We start from the raw sequence: 17,183 nt of genomic DNA on the forward strand, positions 1-17,183 counted from the left end.
TTGGGACAGCAGGGTAGACAGACCAGGGCCTTTTTTCTCCAGGCAGTTACCAGCTCTATCCATGGTGGCCTACCTTGCAGGATGGTTGTGAGCGTCAAACCCAATGGGGGTTGGACGCTCAAACCCAAAACCAGCATCGCCAAGCGCTTTGTGAATCTTTCAAACTGAAACGAAAGTATTCAGCAGGAGTATTGAAAAAATGCTTCTCTCCCAGCCTCTCCGTTTGCAATTCCAGATGTCCATCCCTCCGGGGGTGTGGCAGCAAAAGGGAAGCTCAGCCAAGCGCAGCTATTGGGTTGGCCACTCTTTGGGAATCAGCCTGCTTCTGGGAAATGCTTCTGGCCGCTTCCCGAGCAAGCTGGGCAGATGGAAGTGTGAGGAAGTGAGGGGTTGCGGCGGCTAGTCTGAGGCCAAGCCAAAGAGAGAGCCGTAGCTTCCAGAGCAGAGACGGATGTAACGGATCCTGCAGAGCCTGGGAAGGCAAATCCTTTGCTTGTGCTGGTGAGTGCTTGGCCTCTCCTTTGTTTTGCTTTTTAAGGGGGTCGGCTCCATTGACAGCTGTGGAAATGTATTGATGTATTTATGACTGCACCATCATATTTATCACACACACCATCAGTGGGCAGGTCTATCACTGGCTACTAGTCTGGTGGCTGTGGGCCACCTCCAACCTCAGAGGCAGCAAGAGGCCTCTAAACACCAGCTGCAGGGGAGCAACAGCAGGAGATTGGGCATGCCCTCACCTCTTGCCTGTGGGCTGCTCAGAGGCATCTATGGGAAACAGGATGCTGGACTAGATCGGCCTTGGGCATGATTCTTATGTTCTTATGAAGTCCCCAGTCTCTGCCCTGAGGAACCTACAGGTGAATGGGAGGAAGAAAGCCTTGTTTCTCCCTTCTTGCAGATATGCTCAAATCAGCTAACAACAACAACAACAAACCCAGCACAGTGCAACCAGACCAGATAATAAGAACCAGCAATAACAATCAAAGGCAGCAAAAACCAAGCAAAACGTTCGAATCCAGGGAGAGAAATACCCTTCTCACCCCGCAGAAACACATGCATAGCAGGGATGTATTGCAAAATGTTGTTGCAGAGCCATACTTGTAATAACAAACACATCGGGGGCATAGGTACCGTAGAGCAAGGGGTGACGATTGTCCCTCAGCCTCCAGGGTCTGAGAGAAGGCCACCAAGGCACCTCCTTGTCCTCAACCAGGATGCCCCCTTGCCCTTTCCCACACCCAGCAAGCGAATGAAGTGCTCGCTGGCTGGGAGCACAAAGCATGCCCGTCTTCTCCCCAGCTGGTGTTTTACTAAAACGCTCGTTCTGCTTGTTGGAAGTGAAGGACTTTGCGCTGTCCCATGTCTCAGTGACAGAGGGGGACAGACTAGTGAGTCAGAGGGCTAGAGAGGTCAAGACATTGGTCATCCTCTACTGCTCTGACACTATCCTTTTGGTATGTAGATTGCTACTCTTAGGGACTAACTTACTTACTTCCTGCCTGCCACTTCCTCTTCCTCCTTCCCTTCCCTTCCTTCTCCCTTGCAACATGCAAGCTCCTCTCTCCCTGCACTATGTGTGCAGAGATGCATCCATCTGCATCCAGCTAGCTAGCTAGATTAGAGATCCTATCTCTCCACTTTACTATCTGGAATGGAGTTCCCTAATAAATACTCCTTATATTGATTTGAAACTATGAACTGGCTCCAAGTTATTTTACTCTCAGCATACACGTATGCCTAACTAAATTCCGCTGTGTTGTGCCTCTGTGCACTCTGCTATAATGAAAAAGGGTACCAGAGAGAATTCCCAACACTGCTCAGAGGGGAAAGCCCAGCCAGCCAGTGTTTCCATGAAATGCTGACTGGGGAGGGATGGGAGATGATCTGAATGGAGAGGGTCCCTCAAGAAGGCAGGGGAGGGGGCTCCCCGTCAGCGATTCCACGGACCACTGATTGGGGAAGGGAAGCTCTGCTGAGGCTGACGGGCCCTGGCCTTGGCATTAGCCCTGCCCCCTTAGGTCTGATGTCAGATGCAGGGGAGGTGGCTGGGGGGGGGGGGGGCGTGTGCAAAGCATGCACAATTGCAAAGCCTAGGGGGTGGGGGCAGCTGCTGGGAGACTTCGTCCTGCAGCCCAACTCCTTACGCCCCTGGAGCACACGGTCTTGAAGGTTTACAGGTAGGATTCTCAAGTTATTCACAGAACAGAACAGAACTTTATTACAGTCGTAGACGAATATACACCCATTCACACGTTGTGTTCAACACAACACTGGTACAATGGGTGCGTTTATTTATTTGTATTTATTTAAAATATTTATCGCTCGCCCCTCCAGCACACTACTTCTCGGGGCAGCTCACCACGTTTATAAAATAGATACAATGTAAAACAAAAGACTAATATTTATTTATTTATTTATTCATTCATTCATTCATTCATTCATTCAACATATTTTTACACCGCCCAAAACTTAGGGTGGTTCACACAAAAGTTTAAACACTTTTAAAAAGTGTTTTAAAAGACAATTTTTAAAAAGTCTTTAAAGACACATCTGTTCGCCCAGGCTTTTAACTGAAACTGTTTGGATTGTTTTTAATGTTGTCTTAGAATATTGTTTTAAAATTTTTAAAATTGTGGTGTTTTAAATTTCTTGTTTTTGTTTTTAACTAATGTTTTACTGTTGTTTTTATCTTGTTGTAAACCACCCAGAGACGTAAGTTTTGGGCGGTATAAAAAATATGAAAAATAAATAAATAAATAAATAAGATGAACACAGGTACAGTCATTCACACAGACACATGTACAGATATTTGATCTATCTATCTATCTATCTATCTATCGCATTTCGATACCACCTAGTATAGATATCCGCACACCCATACAGCATCATGTCTGCATCAGGCTATTACCCTCTAAGTATTTTCCTTTTCCTGGATGTCCTTTATGCATGGCTGAATTATAAATCTGACAATATATCATAGTAAGCAAGTGACAGAACATTTCAAAACTATTCCCCCCCCCCAGTGGAATTTGAAGTGACGGAGATGCTGTGGATACGGGTCCTTGCCTTTCCCCTGCTGTTCTGGTCTGGGTCATATGAAGACAGCGTTGGGTTCAGTGAAGAAGGAGGTATGAAGAAGGGAGGGAAGGACCACTTTGGGGCGGCCCTTTCATGAGGCAAGGTGGGACGGTTGCCTCTGGTGGCAGATTGCTCAAGCACCAGCTGGGCAGCGAGACGCTCCTTGCTGCTGGCATCGGAGCACCGCTTCGGGACCAATCCAACCCTGGCAAGCTTTTCAAGGAGGCCTCTCCTCACACTCCCAGCAATGCTTGCAAGAAGCGAGAGGAGAGGAGAGGAGGCTCTTGGCAACTTTCCCTCTTCCCTGCCTCCATGCCACTTTCCAAGCTTGCAAGGGTTGGTTTTGAAAGGGGGCTGGCCCCCAGCAGGGGCATGGGGAAGGCAGCATTTGACGCCGTGTCCCAAGTGCCGCAATCGCTCAAGCCACCCCAATCCACTTCCCAGATGGTGGAGAGGATTGGTGTTTTGGTTGCTTAGTTCTCTGGTTCATGATCCTAACATCAAGTGTGAATTGGTTGAAGCGCCACAAGAACTAGCCTCTTATTCCTTGTGGCAACTCCTGCCACAATCTCCACAGAAGAGTGTTCCAGCCCAGGTCTTGTCTCTAAGATTGGATAAAGGCTTGTAGGATCTCAACAGAATTCTGTCAGTCTGCAGTCTCCATATTTTTATACAATTACACATGCGCAAGAGCAAGTGTAAATGTAAAATAGCAAGTGTGCATGCGCAATAGCAAGTAAAACCATGGCTTTTTAGCCAGGCTTTTATATGAGCATTGTTTTCTGGTTGCTGCTGTTTCTGTGTTGTGTTTCATGGAGACTTTCCAGATGGCACCTTGAAATGGCTTCACTGTAAGGCTTGCTGTCCATTGGTATGACACCGCCTTGCATACGGGAACAGTAGGGTGCCGTTTGCATAGCCACAGCCTGTTTCAGATCTTATCTTGAAGTTTCAGGCTTAACACCTTGTATGTGCATCGTGCAATACTAGCTGTTTTTCTGAGTTTTGAGAACCATTTGCAGGCTTGCTGGGATTACTCAGAAGTAAATGATTTAGTTCAATGGGCCTCCTCCTAGGTAAGAGTGCATATTCTTATATTTAAGAGTGCATATTCATAGATGTGCATATTTCTTATATTCCAATTTAACATTTGTATTGTTTTAACTGTTTATTTTGTATGTTTTTTAAAAAAAAATATTGTAAACTGCCTTAAGATTATTTAATGAAAGGTGGCATATAAATCTAGCAATAAAAGAACAAAAAACCCCAAAATAATGTTTGTATTGTTAAGGTGGGCCTGCTCAGTCAGGTGGACTGTCATTAGAAGCCAAACGTCCTAAAAGCGAATGAAATCCAGTGGGCAGTACAGATATTTAGAGGAGACTGTTGTGTGTTAAAGGATGTGGTGTGGAACTCCCAACAACTGGAACAATCCTTTACTAAGGATTGAAACCATCCTTTTATGAAGCCTAACCCTGAATTTGGGTGCAGGGCGGGCCGGCTGATCCAGGTTTCAGGAGACCCTCAGCCAATTGCCTCCCCATAGATGGCACCCTACTTGGGTGGCCCCAAGACTGCAGGAGGGGTGCCAAGCTCTGGTTAGGGGTCTCACTGGTATTTCCTCCTCCTCCGTCACTGATTGGATCTCGTCCGGGCAGGTGAGGACTGAGTGAGTCCTGTCAGGGAAAGAGAGAGTTCAGGACGAAATTGACAATGGAAACTCTCCAGTCTTGGACTCAGACATATTCTATCCAACGGGTCCAAGAATCTGATAAGAGTTCCTTGACGTACAGAGATCTCTGGTTGCAAAGTGGCAAGGGGAGGGATGCGCAGGAATATAAAACACTCCCCTTGTGCTGTATATTCCTGCACATCCCACCCCTTAACACTGGGCCTTGTAGTTGCCTAGCAACAACACACCTTCTTCCCATGACCAAGTCATGGAGGACAGGTCTATCAATGGCTACTAGTCTGGTGGCTATAGGCCACCTCCAGCCTCAGAGGCAAGATGCCACTAAATACCAGGGTGCTTTCCAGGTTACCCACTCAACAGTGGCAAAATGCTTCGGTTCGGGCAAATCGCATTCAAAACGTAAATAGCGAAGCACCCAGTAGGGGGAGCAGTCTCACGAAAACGAACAACTGGAAAACACAGCAAGCTTTTTATGCCGGACATACAACGTTATAGCAATAAATTGCAGTGATTAAATCCGAAACAAGGCATCAGGAATGTGAACGGCACCCTGCTGTCAGCGTAGGGACTGCGGTGTCACAACACAGGAAGTGCAGAAGCACATTTTGGAGATATGCTGTGACCTTGTTGCAGAGTCTAACCTGGAAAGCACCCAGTTGCCAAGGAGCAACACCAAGAGAGAGTGCAAGCCCTCACCCCCTGCCTGTGGGCTTCTTGGAGGCATCTGGTGGACCACTGTGTGAAACAGGATGCTGGAGAGGCCTTGGGCCTGATCTAGCAGGGCTGCTTTTGTTGTGTTCATGTTGACCTCTGCTAACTTGGGCACAGTGGATAAACTGTTGGACTCAAACTGGTTAGGGTCAGGTCCAAATACCTGGAGGAAGATTTTAAAAACTCTCTCTTGCTCTCTCGCTCTCCCTCTCTCACACACACACGGGAACCAAACAGTGCAAACAGGTTTGAATTTGAACTGGTTCGATTCGAAGGTTCAGACTCAAACCAAACAGGGCATTGAATTGGCAATGCTGGTCCGAGTTTGAACCAAACAGAGCGTGGTTCTATTTGAACTGGTTCAAACTGTTTCAAGCCTCAAAAACTGAGTTGGGGTTGTAGGCACCCATAGGTGCCAACTACCACCCAAACCTCAAAGCAATTGGACACTCTTGCAATTTTTAATGATTTTTTGCGTGTGTGCATTTTTCCCTTAGGGAATAATGGGGATTTGAGGATGCCCTAACTGCCCCCCTGGGGGGTGCCTGGGCACCAAAGTGGGTTTGGGTGCAAGGCAGGTATGGCCACAACTCCCCCCAGGAGCCCCAAACCAGTAGGGTTCATGGTTTATAATTTTTTTATAATTTTAAAAATATTTTAGCCTGTTTCAAAGCAATGAGCAGCATGTGACCTTAACTGCTGTAAACTCAGAGTTTACATCAATTAAGGTCACACACTGTTCTACATATGAATGGGGGAGGCACTCCTATACATTGCATACCCCAGTTTTGTGCCCCTAGGTGGTCTGCATAGGGAATAATGGGCCAGTTCGAGTCCCCAATATTCCCTATGGGAAAAATGCAAAAAATGGGAAAATCTTCAAAAAAAATAATTAAAAATTGCAGGAGTGTCCGATTGCTTTGGGGTTCGGTGGGTGGTAGGCACCCCAGGATGCCTACCACCCACCCCAGTTTTGTGCCCCTGGATGCTCTGCATAGGGAATAATGGGCCAGTTTGAGTCCCCATTATACCCTATATAGAACCTTTTAGAACCGGTTCGAGTAGGGTTTGAATAACCGAACCAATGTGTGGGGGGTGTTCCGAGCAAAACCAAAACAAACCTATCCACCCTGGTTCGAATTGGGTTTGAATTCGAACCAAACAGGCCTAACTGGTTTTGTGCCCATCACTCTCTCTCTCTCTCTCTCTCTCTCTCTCTCTCTCTCTCTCTCTCTCTCTCTAATTGCTCTTTTCTCCATTGTTTTTTGGGGAGCAGCAGACTGCACACACCAGCAATATGCCAGCATGGGGGCCTCAGAAGTGTTCCTCCATTGTCCCATGCCCAAAGGCATATCCACAGTGGAATGGAGAGTGAACGGTTCCTCGGGGGCCATTTTGAAGGAGGCAAGAGAAGATGGCAGCCTGGCCTTGTGGAATACCAGTCTGGCCCAGGAAGGGGAATACAGCTGCCACGATCCCACCACGGGACAGGTGTTGCGAAGAGTTCATCTGCAGCTGGGCTGTAAGTGGAAAAAACAGCTCTAGCTTCCTCATGAGTAGAGCTGAACATTCAAATCTGTAATTCAAGGAGTATTTACCTGAAATTTCAGAAGTAATTTACAAGGCTCCTCTCAGGAAGACATATTAACATAGGAACATAGGAAGTTGCCATATACTGAGTCAGACCATTGGTCTATCTAGCTCAGTATTGTCTTCACAGACTGGCAGCAGCTTCTCCAAGGCTGCAGGCAGGAGTCTCTCTCAGCCCTATCTTGGAGAAGCCAGGGAGGGAACTTGGAACCTTCTGCTCTCCCCAGAGCGGCTCCATCCCCTAAGGGGAATATCTTCCAGTGCTCACAGTTCTAGTCTCTCTTTTATATGCAACCAGGGTGGACCCTGCTTACCTAAGGGGACAAGTCATGCTTGCTACCACAAGACATTTTGGATGATTTCAGAGGCAGGGATGCAGGAGGGATGCAGACCGTGGATAGTTCAAGGGGAGCACAGTAAGGGAACAGAATCAGGACCTCAGCTCCAAACAAGGGAGAGACAGCTAGGTGCAACAGACAGTTCAGGATTACCAGCACTGACTGGTAGCATCTCTCCGGGGTTTCAGATTGGGGCCTTTCTCAGCCCAGATTTGCAACTGAACCTGGAACCTTCTGCTTGCAAACCAGATGCTGTTCCACTGAGATATGGCTCCATCTCCAAGCAAGTTGCCTCTACTGAGTTAGATCGTTGGTCCACCTATCTCATGAATGTCAACACTAACCAGCTGCAACTCTCCAGAATTTCAGGCAGGGCTCTTTCCCAGCCCTGCCCAGAGATACTGCCAGGGACTGAACCTGGGGTTTTCTGCATGCGATGCGGCGGCTCTGCTAATGGGCGATGGCTCTCCAGCTGCCTACTGAGTCAGGCCCTCGGTACACCTAGCTCAGGATTGCTAGGCTTGCAGGAGAGCTCAGGATTCAGACAGAGGTCTTTCCCAGCCTTAAACAGAGATGCTGCCAGGGAGTGAGCCTGGAATCTTCTGCATGCAAGTCAGATGCTGTACCACTGAGCTATGGCTCCATCTCCAAGTCAGCTGCCTTTTACTGAGTCAAGCCTTTGGTCCATCCAACTCAGCTCTGACAACCCTGACTGGCAGCAGCTCTCCAGAGTTTCAGATGGGGGTCTGGTTGCATTGGAAGGGATCTGCCACTGAGCTACTGTCTCCTTCCCCAGCAACAAAGGACCAGAGAGTGAGTGGAAGAGAGCAAAGACGCGCTTAACATTCCCTTCCATGACTCTTTGCTTTTCGCACCTTCTCCACAGACCCGCCTGGGGAGCCTACGGTGCAGTGCCGGTCTGCCAGTTACCCTAGTGCCATCAACTGCAGCTGGAAACTGGAAACCGAGACACACCTGGAGACCTCTTTCTTCTCCACGTACAGGTAAGAGCATCAGTTTGAGAAGGGTTACTATCTTTCTCCAAGCAGGAATATAGGGGGATTCCCAGGCAATCGGTGACCAGACCTACACCTGCTTATCTTCTTGCAGGTGCAGTTGGTCTTTGGTCTCGTAGCCACACACCCCTCCTCATCTATCCACACCTAGTCACTCTCTACACAGCCTGGCGGCCGTTCTTCAGGATTTCGGATCAGGGCCTTTTTACGTGGGGATGCCCGGGATAGAACCTGGAACCTTCTGCATGCAAAGCAGGGCCTTATGGGAGGAGAGCTGGTCTTGCAGTAGCAAGCATGATTTGTCCCCTTGGCTAAGCAGAGTCTGACCTGGTTTGCTTTTGAATGGGAGACTGCATGTAAGGGATTCCCCTCAGGGGATGGGGCCGCTCTGGGAAGAGCAGAAGGTTCCACGTTCCCTCCCTGGCAGCACCTCCAAGATAGGGCTGAGAGAGAGTCCTGCCTGCAACCTTGGAGAAGCCGCTGCCAGTCTGTGTAGACAATGCTGAGTGAGATGGACCAAGGGTCTGACTCATAGCTTCCTATGTCTCTGTGCCTCTGCTGCCACTGAGTGCTGCCACTATAAAGCTGCCTTCAGCTGAGTCCATCTAGCTCAGTAGGGCGCTCTTGGTCCATCTGGCTCAGAGAAGATGCTGCTGCAGCAGCAGCAGCAGCTGGACCAGGGGATGGAGAGATGCTCAGAGCTGCTTGGACAGACGTCAGGGCCTGGGGCAGCTTCTAAGCCTTTTGCTGTTGGCCGCTTCTTTGCTCCTATCCACATCCTTCTCTTCTCAGTGCTTTGTCATCCCTTGGTTTCATTTCTTGGGGGGAGCTGCAGGGCTCAGCAGGTGAGGGTAGGGGTGGGCCTTTGTCGGAGGACAAGCATCTCTCCCCGGTGAGCATACCTGCTGGAGGAATGGTGGTGCTTCTAGGATTCGGATGCCAAGCAGCAGCAGCAGAACATTCCCAAAGCACTTTCTAATGGAGGCTGGACTTTTTGAGTTTGGGGGAGGAGAGGAGGACGAGTGGCAATCATGGAGGGGGGGGCAGTCCTTAAGCCTTGTCCTCACAGATGCTGCCAACCTGGGCTGCTCAGGTGAGTCCCCCCTCATACCAAAAGTAAAAAAATATAAAAATCCCTACACTAAGAAAGCTAACATTTCAGGAGGATTCGGTCTAGTAGTCTAACACTGCCATGCTCAGTATTTGAATTAACTAGTATACAGGCGACCCAATATACGCACGATGAATCTACCACTATGTTCCTCTTCAGACCCTCTTTATTGCATAAACTAGAATTATAACATTAGGGGGGGAAACCATCCTCAGTGTACAGAGGAATATTGAACACTGAGGTTGATGTGTTGACGTGGAAACGTCTGTTTTAAGTTTTTTCTAATGCTTTAATTCTATTTTACGCAATAAAGAAGGTCTGGAGAGGAACAGAGACGCTCAGTATTTTCTACACGGGCTGGAAGCAGCTCCGTAAGGTTTTCGGACAGGGATCTTCCCCAGCCCAACATGGAGATGCTGCGGATTGATGGTGGGACTTTCTGGCTCTTCCCCTCCCGTGTGTATTCTACGCCACACAACAGCCACCAACCCACCCATTTTCTTCTGCTGAAGAAGGAGCACTTTGCTAAGCCCTAGCCTCTTTGCACATCAGGTACGGCATGGAAGGAGTGGCACAGGAGTGCGTCCAACCCACCGCAGGAGCTGCCAGCTGCTCCATTGCTGACGTCCAGATGTTCTCCATTATTCCCTACATGCTGAACGTGACAGCAGTGAACGCTCTGGGGATGGCGACCCACATCTTTCCCTTCTTCCTCAACGAAATCAGTGAGTCCACCCAGAATCATTACCCTAGGTTTTCCCCTCTGACACCCCACACCCGGCACCCCACAAGAGTAATTGCTGCAGCCAAAATTTATTTATTTAGGAACATAGGAAGCTGCCAGATACTGAGTCAGACCATTGGTCTATCTAGCTCAGTATTGTCTTCACAGACTGGCAGCAGCTTCTTCAAGGTTGCAGGCAGGAGTCTCTCTCAGCCCTATCTTGGAGATGCTGCCAGGGAGGGAACTTGAAACCTTCTGCTCTTCCCAGAGCGACTCCATCCCGAGGGGAATATCTTGCAGTGCTCACACATCAAGTCTCCCATTCAGATGCAACCAGGGCAGACCCTGCTTAGTTATGGGGACAAGTCATGCTTGCCACCACAAGACCAGCTCTCCTCTCCTAGGAGGAGCGGAGATTTATTTAGCATATTTCTATTCCACTCCAAACTCACATCTCCGGGTGGTTTGTAATCTCAAACCACATGGACTAAAGCAAAAATCAAACCATTTTTTAAAAACTATGACATCTAATTAAAAGTCTGGATGAATACATGTATCTTAACAGCCCTTTTTAAAGTTGCCAGAGATAAGGAGGCTCTTATTTCAGCAGGGGGAACACTCCTCCCTCTTCAGATATTTGAAGTCTGCTCTCATATCCCTCCCCTCGCTGCCTGGATCTTCTCTTCTCCAAGGCAAACATTCCCAGCTCCTTCAACCATCCCTCAAAGGACTCTGTTTCCAGAGCACTCCCTGTCTTGGTTGCCCTCCTCAGAACCCCTTCCAGTTTCTCAACATCCTCCTTTTAAAGCGGGGCTCAGAACTGAACAAAGGATTCCATGGGAGGTCTGACCAGTGCAGAACAGAGTGGAAATGACTTCTTGTAGAGTTTGACCCAGGGACCCACTCCCTGCTTCTTTGCAGGAGTCAGTAGACTTGAGTGGGTCTTCCTCCAATCAGGAATCACCCCTCTGGGACCAAAGACACCAGGGGCGGCTTGTGAGAGGGCAGGTAATTCTCTCCTCCCACACTGAGGCCCACAGGTTATACTAGTGATTATAACTCCTAGCAAGCACAAGCAGTGAGTGAGGCATGACCCTGGACAGCTCACTATAGAGCTGGATGGATACAGAGAGGCAGCAAGCGAAGGTGCTGCTCCAGCAATGGCCTGGAGGCGAGCGAGGGCTTATTTGGTGTGTCTGATATTTACCCAATTTATCTTTGAAATCAGCAGACACCAGCCAACAAAGCTCAAAATGCATCGCTGAGGGAGGGTAGGATGCCTCCATGTTTGAAGGAGGCAATGGTTAGACTGCTCCTTAAGAAGCCTTCTCTGGATCCCTTAGCGATGGATAGTTATAGGCCAATCTCCAACATCCCTTGGTTGGGCAGAGAGGGTGGTGGCCAACTAGCTCCAGGTGGTTTTGGAGGAAACTGATTATCTAGACTCATTTCAAAATGGCTTTTGAGCTGGCTATGGGGTTGTGACAGCCTTGGTCTGCCTGATGGATGATCTCCAATTGGGAATTGACCAAGGGAGTGTGACTCTGTTGGTTCTCTTGGATCTTTCGGCGGTGTTCAGTACCATCGACCATGGTATCCTTCTGGATCGCCAGGGGGAGTTGGGGATAGAGGGCACTGCTTTGCAGTGGTTCCGCTTCTATCTCTCAGGCAGATTCTAGATGGTGGAGCTTGGTGATAGTTGCTCCTCAAAACAGGAGCTGCTATAGGGAGCCCCTCAGGGCTCCATTCTGTCATCAATGCTTTTTAATATCTACATGAAACCACTAGGTGAGGTAATCAGGGGGTTTGGTGCTGGGTGTTATCTGTATGCTGATGACACCCAAATCTACTTCTCCTTTTCATCTGCGTCATCGGGAAATTATGTTCATTCCCTAAATACCTACAGGCAGTGATGGGCTGGATGAGGGATAACAAATTGAAGCTGAATCCACACAAGACAGAGGTGCTAATTGTAGGGGTTCCGAATCTGAGGGATGAGTTAGATCTCCCTTTGCTGGATGGGGTTAGCAGTTACCACCGATACATCTGGTGGCGACTCAGAGGCAGGCCTTCTCTGTAGCCACTCCTGGGCTGTGGAATGCACTCCCTGCAGAAATCCATAATTTGAATTCTTTATTGGCTTTCAAGAGAGCCCTCAAAACCTATCTGTTTGGCCTGGCCTTCCAAGGTTTTTAAATTATTGTAAATGGTTTTAATGTTGTAATCTGGTTTTTCAGGGTTTTAAAATTGCTTTAATTGTTGTTTTAAGGTGTTTTATAATCTCTGTTTTAACTGTTAATTGATTTTAATGATTTTGTTTTAATTGTAAACCGCCCTGAGCCATTTTGGAAGGGAATATAAACATTGAATGAATGAATGAATGAATAAAATAATAAATAAAAGCCAGAACCTTCAACTTGCTCACCGTACTTCTGAGGAAACAGGAAATCCAGACCTTTGAAAACCCCATCAAAACCCAAGAGTCACAGCCATACTCAGGGCTGGAGAAATCCACTAGTCTACTAGTCTGTGACGAGTAAAAAAGTCATAGGAAACATAGGAAGCTGCCATATACTGAGTCAGACCATTGGTCTATCTAGTTCAGTATTGTCTTCACAGACTGGCAGCGGCTTCTCCAAGGTTGCAGGCAGGAATCTCTCTCAGCCCTATCTTGGAGAAGCTAGGGAGGGAACTTGGGAACTTCTGCTCTTCCCAGAACGGCTTCATCCCCTGAGGGGAATATCTTGCAGTGCTCACACATCAAGTCTCCCATTCATATGCAACCAGGGAAGACCCTGCTTAGCTATGGGGACAGGTCATGCTTGCTACCACAAGACCAGCTCTCCTCTCCTGCTGATGTCCTGATGAGTAATGTACTAACATAGCTTTGACGAGTAAAATATTTTGTCTGGCTGATAAACTGAGCCAACATTTTTTCATCCCTGGCCATATTCATCTGCTGTGGCAAAAACAAGAGAGTCCTATTGCATCTCCAAGACTGCCACAGAAGCTCTTGTGGACCAGTGTGACTCTGCTGCAATAAATGTGATAGTGTTTTAAGGTGCTGTGGAACTCTGTGTGGATCAGAATTGCCTCTTCTCAAGGAAATTTTGCTCCCAAGAGAATTCTGCAAGAGAATTTCCTTCTTCCCCCATTTCTTCCCTCCAAGAAAGAATTCATTTCTTCTCCCCAGCGAGCATTTAACCCTAACTTCCTCCGTGTAAGAGATAACCTTTCCCATCACATGTATGGTCAAACACTTTTGATTTGCTAACTTGGGGTGAGACGATTTTCTTGGCAATGTTTTTTGTTAGTCAAGCCTGACCCTCCAGAAGACGTGGAGGTCTCCCCGATCCCAGGAGAAAGGAGGAAGCTGCTTTTGAAGTGGAAGCCACCCAGTTCCTGGCTGCTCCCTGAGTACTTCCCTCTCAAGTATAAGATCCTTTACATGAAGAATGGAACTAGCAACAATGGAAAGGTAAGGAGAGTGGAGAACAAGAGTCATACAGCCCCGGAATCTTTCCAATCAAACTCTGGGAAAGTTTCCTATCTCAGCCCAAGCAGCCAGGGCGGCCATTTCAAGAGGCGAGGTGAGGCAGTGGATTATGGGGATGTCAGTGGTGGGTGGGTGGGGAAGCGGGGAGATGCCCCTCACAACTGCCCTTGGAACAGCTCTTTGAGACTTATGAGGCAAGGCTACAGCATCTGGGGCTTTTTAGTTTGGAACATAAGAACAGCCCTGCTGGATCAGGCCCAAGGAAGCCCATCTAGTCCAGCATCCTGTTTCACACAGTGGCCCACCAGATGCTGCTGGAAGCCACAAGCAGGAGTTGAGGACATGCCCTCTCTCTCCTGCTATTACTCCCCTGCAACTAGTACTCAGAGGCATCCTGCCTTTGAGGCTGGAGGTAGCCTATAGCCCTCCGACTAGTAGCCAATGATAGACCTCTCCTCCATGGAGTTATCCAAACCCCTCTTAAAGCCATCCAGGTTGTTGGTTGTCACCCCATTTTGTGGCAGAGAATTCCACAAGTGGATTATGCATTGTGTGCAAAAGTACTTCTGTTTGTCAGTCCTAAATTTCCTGGCAATCAGTTTCATGGGATGACCCCTGGTTCTAGTGTGATCTGAGAGCGGGGAAAGGTGACTATGGGCAGAGAGGATTGAGGTGTACAAAATTATGCATGGAGTAGAGAGAGTGGACAGAGAGAAATTTTCCTCCCTCTCTCACAACACTAGAAGCAGGGGTCATGCCATGAAACTGAAGGCTGAGGAATTTAGGACTGACAAAAGGAAGATTGTTCAATTGTTTTGATGGTTTTAATGTTGTTTTTAGAATATTGTTTAAATTTTTTTGAATTGCTGTGTTTTAAATTTCTTGTTTTTGTTTTTAACTAACGTTTTACTTTTGTTTTTATCTCGTTGTAAACTGCCCAGAGACCTAAGTTTTGGGCGGTATAAAAATATGTTAAATAAATAAATAAATAAATAAATAAATAAATAAATAAATAAATAAATAAATAAAGTGCTTTCCCCACACTGTGCATAATTAACCTATGTAATTCTCTGCCATGGGATGTGGTGATGGTCACTTTTTTGGATGCCCTTAAAAGGGGCTTAGACAAATAGAGGACTGGTCTATCAATGGCTACTAGTCTGGTGGCTATAGGCCACCTTCAGCCTCAGAGGCAAGATGTCTCTGAATACCATTTGCAGCGGAGCAACAGCAAGAGAGTGCCCTCATCCACTTCTTGCCTGTGGGCTCCCCAGCGGCATCTGGTGGGCCACTGTGTGAAACAGGATGCTGGACGAGACAGACCTTGGGCCTGATCCAGCAGGGCTGTTCTTAGGTTCTTATGCCCAATCTGATCCTTGCAAGCTTTGCAAGGAGCTCCCCACTTCTCACACTTCTTGAAGGAAGCAGCAAGAGAGGAGGCTGCTAGTAAACATCCTTCCAAGTCTGAACGTGGCGTGGCCAGCAGGGAAGAAGGTTTGGTTTTGAAGGAGGGTTGGCCCCCTCCAGGTATGTGGGACAAGGCAGCATCTACAAACATTTCTTACAGGCAGTGTTAGCTATGCCAGTAGCCTTCGTTTTGCTGCTCTCTTTAGGTTATTCTGAGATGCTGCTGATAATAACATTTACAGTCTTATTGTTTTTCCAAGCCCAAACTGTCTGAGCAAACCTCCCTCGTCTTGTCTGGAATCTATCCCGGAACCACATACCACGTCCAAGTGGCAGCAAAAGATTTCCTCGATCATGGCGAGTACAGTCCTTGGAGTGTGCCAGCGACTGGGGCAGCTTGGAAGCCAGAGTAATGGACTCCGAGAGCATCTTAGGTCCCTACAGCAAGGAGGCTTTTTGACCTGCTCCACTCTGCCACATTGACACTCAAGGTTATTTGCCCTCTTTGATTCTCTCTGTATGGAATTCATCCAGAAACTGACCATCTGATTCCTGTGTCAATGTGGGAAATTAAGAATTCTCTTTTTCTTCTGTGTTTTAAAATCAGTAATTATTAACATTAAGAATATTTTATATACCACATTTCAACAAACAAGTTTACAAAGAACAAGGTAGTTTTTAAAGGAATAAGAATTTTTTTTTAAACTCCCCAAATAAACAAGTTTATTTTTTACTTGTTAAAAAAAAGAAAGAGAGAAATGAAGCTCATACAACAGTATAAACACCACGAAAAATAAAATATGCATTTCCTCATTGGCATAAAACAAACCTAAAGAATATAACAGCACCCGTTCATTAAAAAAATTGGGTTCCATTTGGTTCAGGCTCATCTGCATTTTTTAACTCTCAGGCTAATCTGCATTTTTAAACACTCAATCAACTTTAAAAAGTGATTCAGTAGCACTTTTGCTTATACAACTTTGTGAAATAAATCCAACTGTTTTAACTGAAGAGAGAGCCATTTAAACCATTTTAAACTTTATTTTTAGAATGAAAACAACACACACACACAAGATAAACAGCAGAAAAAAAATGTTAACCATAGCAAAAGGAAAGTGCTTGATTCTTGAACTGCTTATTCTGTACTGTTTATTCTGAATATATCTATGTGGTCGCTAAGAGTTGACACTGACTTGATGGCACCTAATCAATCAATCAATCAATCCTGAAGTGATTACCACTTCTTATGTTTAGGGATTCAGTTCAGGGGCAGGTTCAAGGAAACAGATATTTTAGGTTCAGGTACAGTTCTGGTTCATTGAAGAAAACCTCTCTGAATTAGTTTTTGGGTTTGTGTTCAGGTTCGATTCAGCCCCTGGATTTAGACCAGGGGTTCCCAACTTGGTCCCCTGATGCTGAACTACAACTCCCATCATGCCCAGTCACAATGGCCTTTGTCAGGGGGTGATGGGAATTGTAGTCCAATGGGATTGGTGGACTCAAGTTTGAGGAACCCCTGCTCTAGAGACATGGGCCTACAGTTCAAAGCAAAAATGCCCTATGATTCGATAGGGGTGCTGTAGCAGATGCCTGCATTAGTGGGGGGTTGGACTATAAGACCTCTAAGGTCCCTTCCTTTAGAATGGTACCTCTAAGCTCCATTCTAAAATTCTTTGATTTTATGCCTAAGCCCTGCAGAAAACAGCTTGCTCCCCACCAGATATTGGCCTTCCAGCCTGAGGTTTTACTCTTTCCTCTAAAGCCTTAGGAGGTGGTGAAAACCTTAAAGGTGTGGCCAAGTCCTAACTGGTGTTGCATAAACATTTCAAGGGAAGTGCTGGGCTGAGGACCTGTGGTTACCTGAAGTAATACTCCTCACTTCCTTGTGCGTAAGAAGTTCCACGTGGCACTGCTTGGGTTTTGGTTTCCTTTGGATAAGAGATGACTGAAGAGATTGCGTTTGCGATGCTGTAATACTTTATTTATTGTGGAGATGCACATGCGGCATCCCCA

At 47.1% G+C, this 17,183-nt stretch overlaps 1 protein-coding gene across 2 annotated transcripts; it reads left to right on the top strand.

Moving 5' to 3' along the window:
* The first annotated feature begins 281 nt into the window (after nucleotides 1-281).
* EBI3 (Epstein-Barr virus induced 3) lies at nucleotides 282-16,349 on the top strand. 2 transcript variants are annotated; one of them, XM_053292500.1, is made up of 7 exons: nucleotides 284-501; nucleotides 3,030-3,134; nucleotides 6,765-7,010; nucleotides 8,303-8,420; nucleotides 10,096-10,268; nucleotides 13,582-13,745; nucleotides 15,431-16,349. In XM_053292500.1, exons 2-7 carry the CDS (start codon nucleotides 3,050-3,052, stop codon nucleotides 15,581-15,583), a joined length of 939 nt encoding a protein of 312 aa, XP_053148475.1. In that variant the 5' UTR covers nucleotides 284-501; nucleotides 3,030-3,049; the 3' UTR covers nucleotides 15,584-16,349. The 2 variants fall into 2 exon arrangements, with proteins under 2 accessions (XP_053148476.1, XP_053148475.1); XM_053292501.1 differs by lacking the exon at nucleotides 3,030-3,134 and having other exon boundaries at nucleotides 282-501.
* Nucleotides 16,350-17,183: the final 834 nt, after the last annotated feature.

Source organism: Hemicordylus capensis, chromosome 2 (assembly GCF_027244095.1).
Source record: "Hemicordylus capensis ecotype Gifberg chromosome 2, rHemCap1.1.pri, whole genome shotgun sequence".
Lineage (NCBI taxonomy): Eukaryota > Metazoa > Chordata > Lepidosauria > Squamata > Cordylidae > Hemicordylus > Hemicordylus capensis.

Excerpts from the sequence above, each read along its gene's own strand:
- EBI3 (XM_053292500.1), top strand. The coding sequence starts at position 3,050 with ATGCTGTGGATACGGGTCCTTGCCTTTCCCCTGCTGTTCTGGTCTGGG. Across the intron at positions 3,135-6,764 it reads TGGGTTCAGTGAAGAAGGAG|CAGACTGCACACACCAGCAA; the intron begins GTATGAAGAAGG and ends TTTGGGGAGCAG. Across the intron at positions 10,269-13,581 it reads CTTCTTCCTCAACGAAATCA|TCAAGCCTGACCCTCCAGAA; the intron begins GTGAGTCCACCC and ends GTTTTTTGTTAG.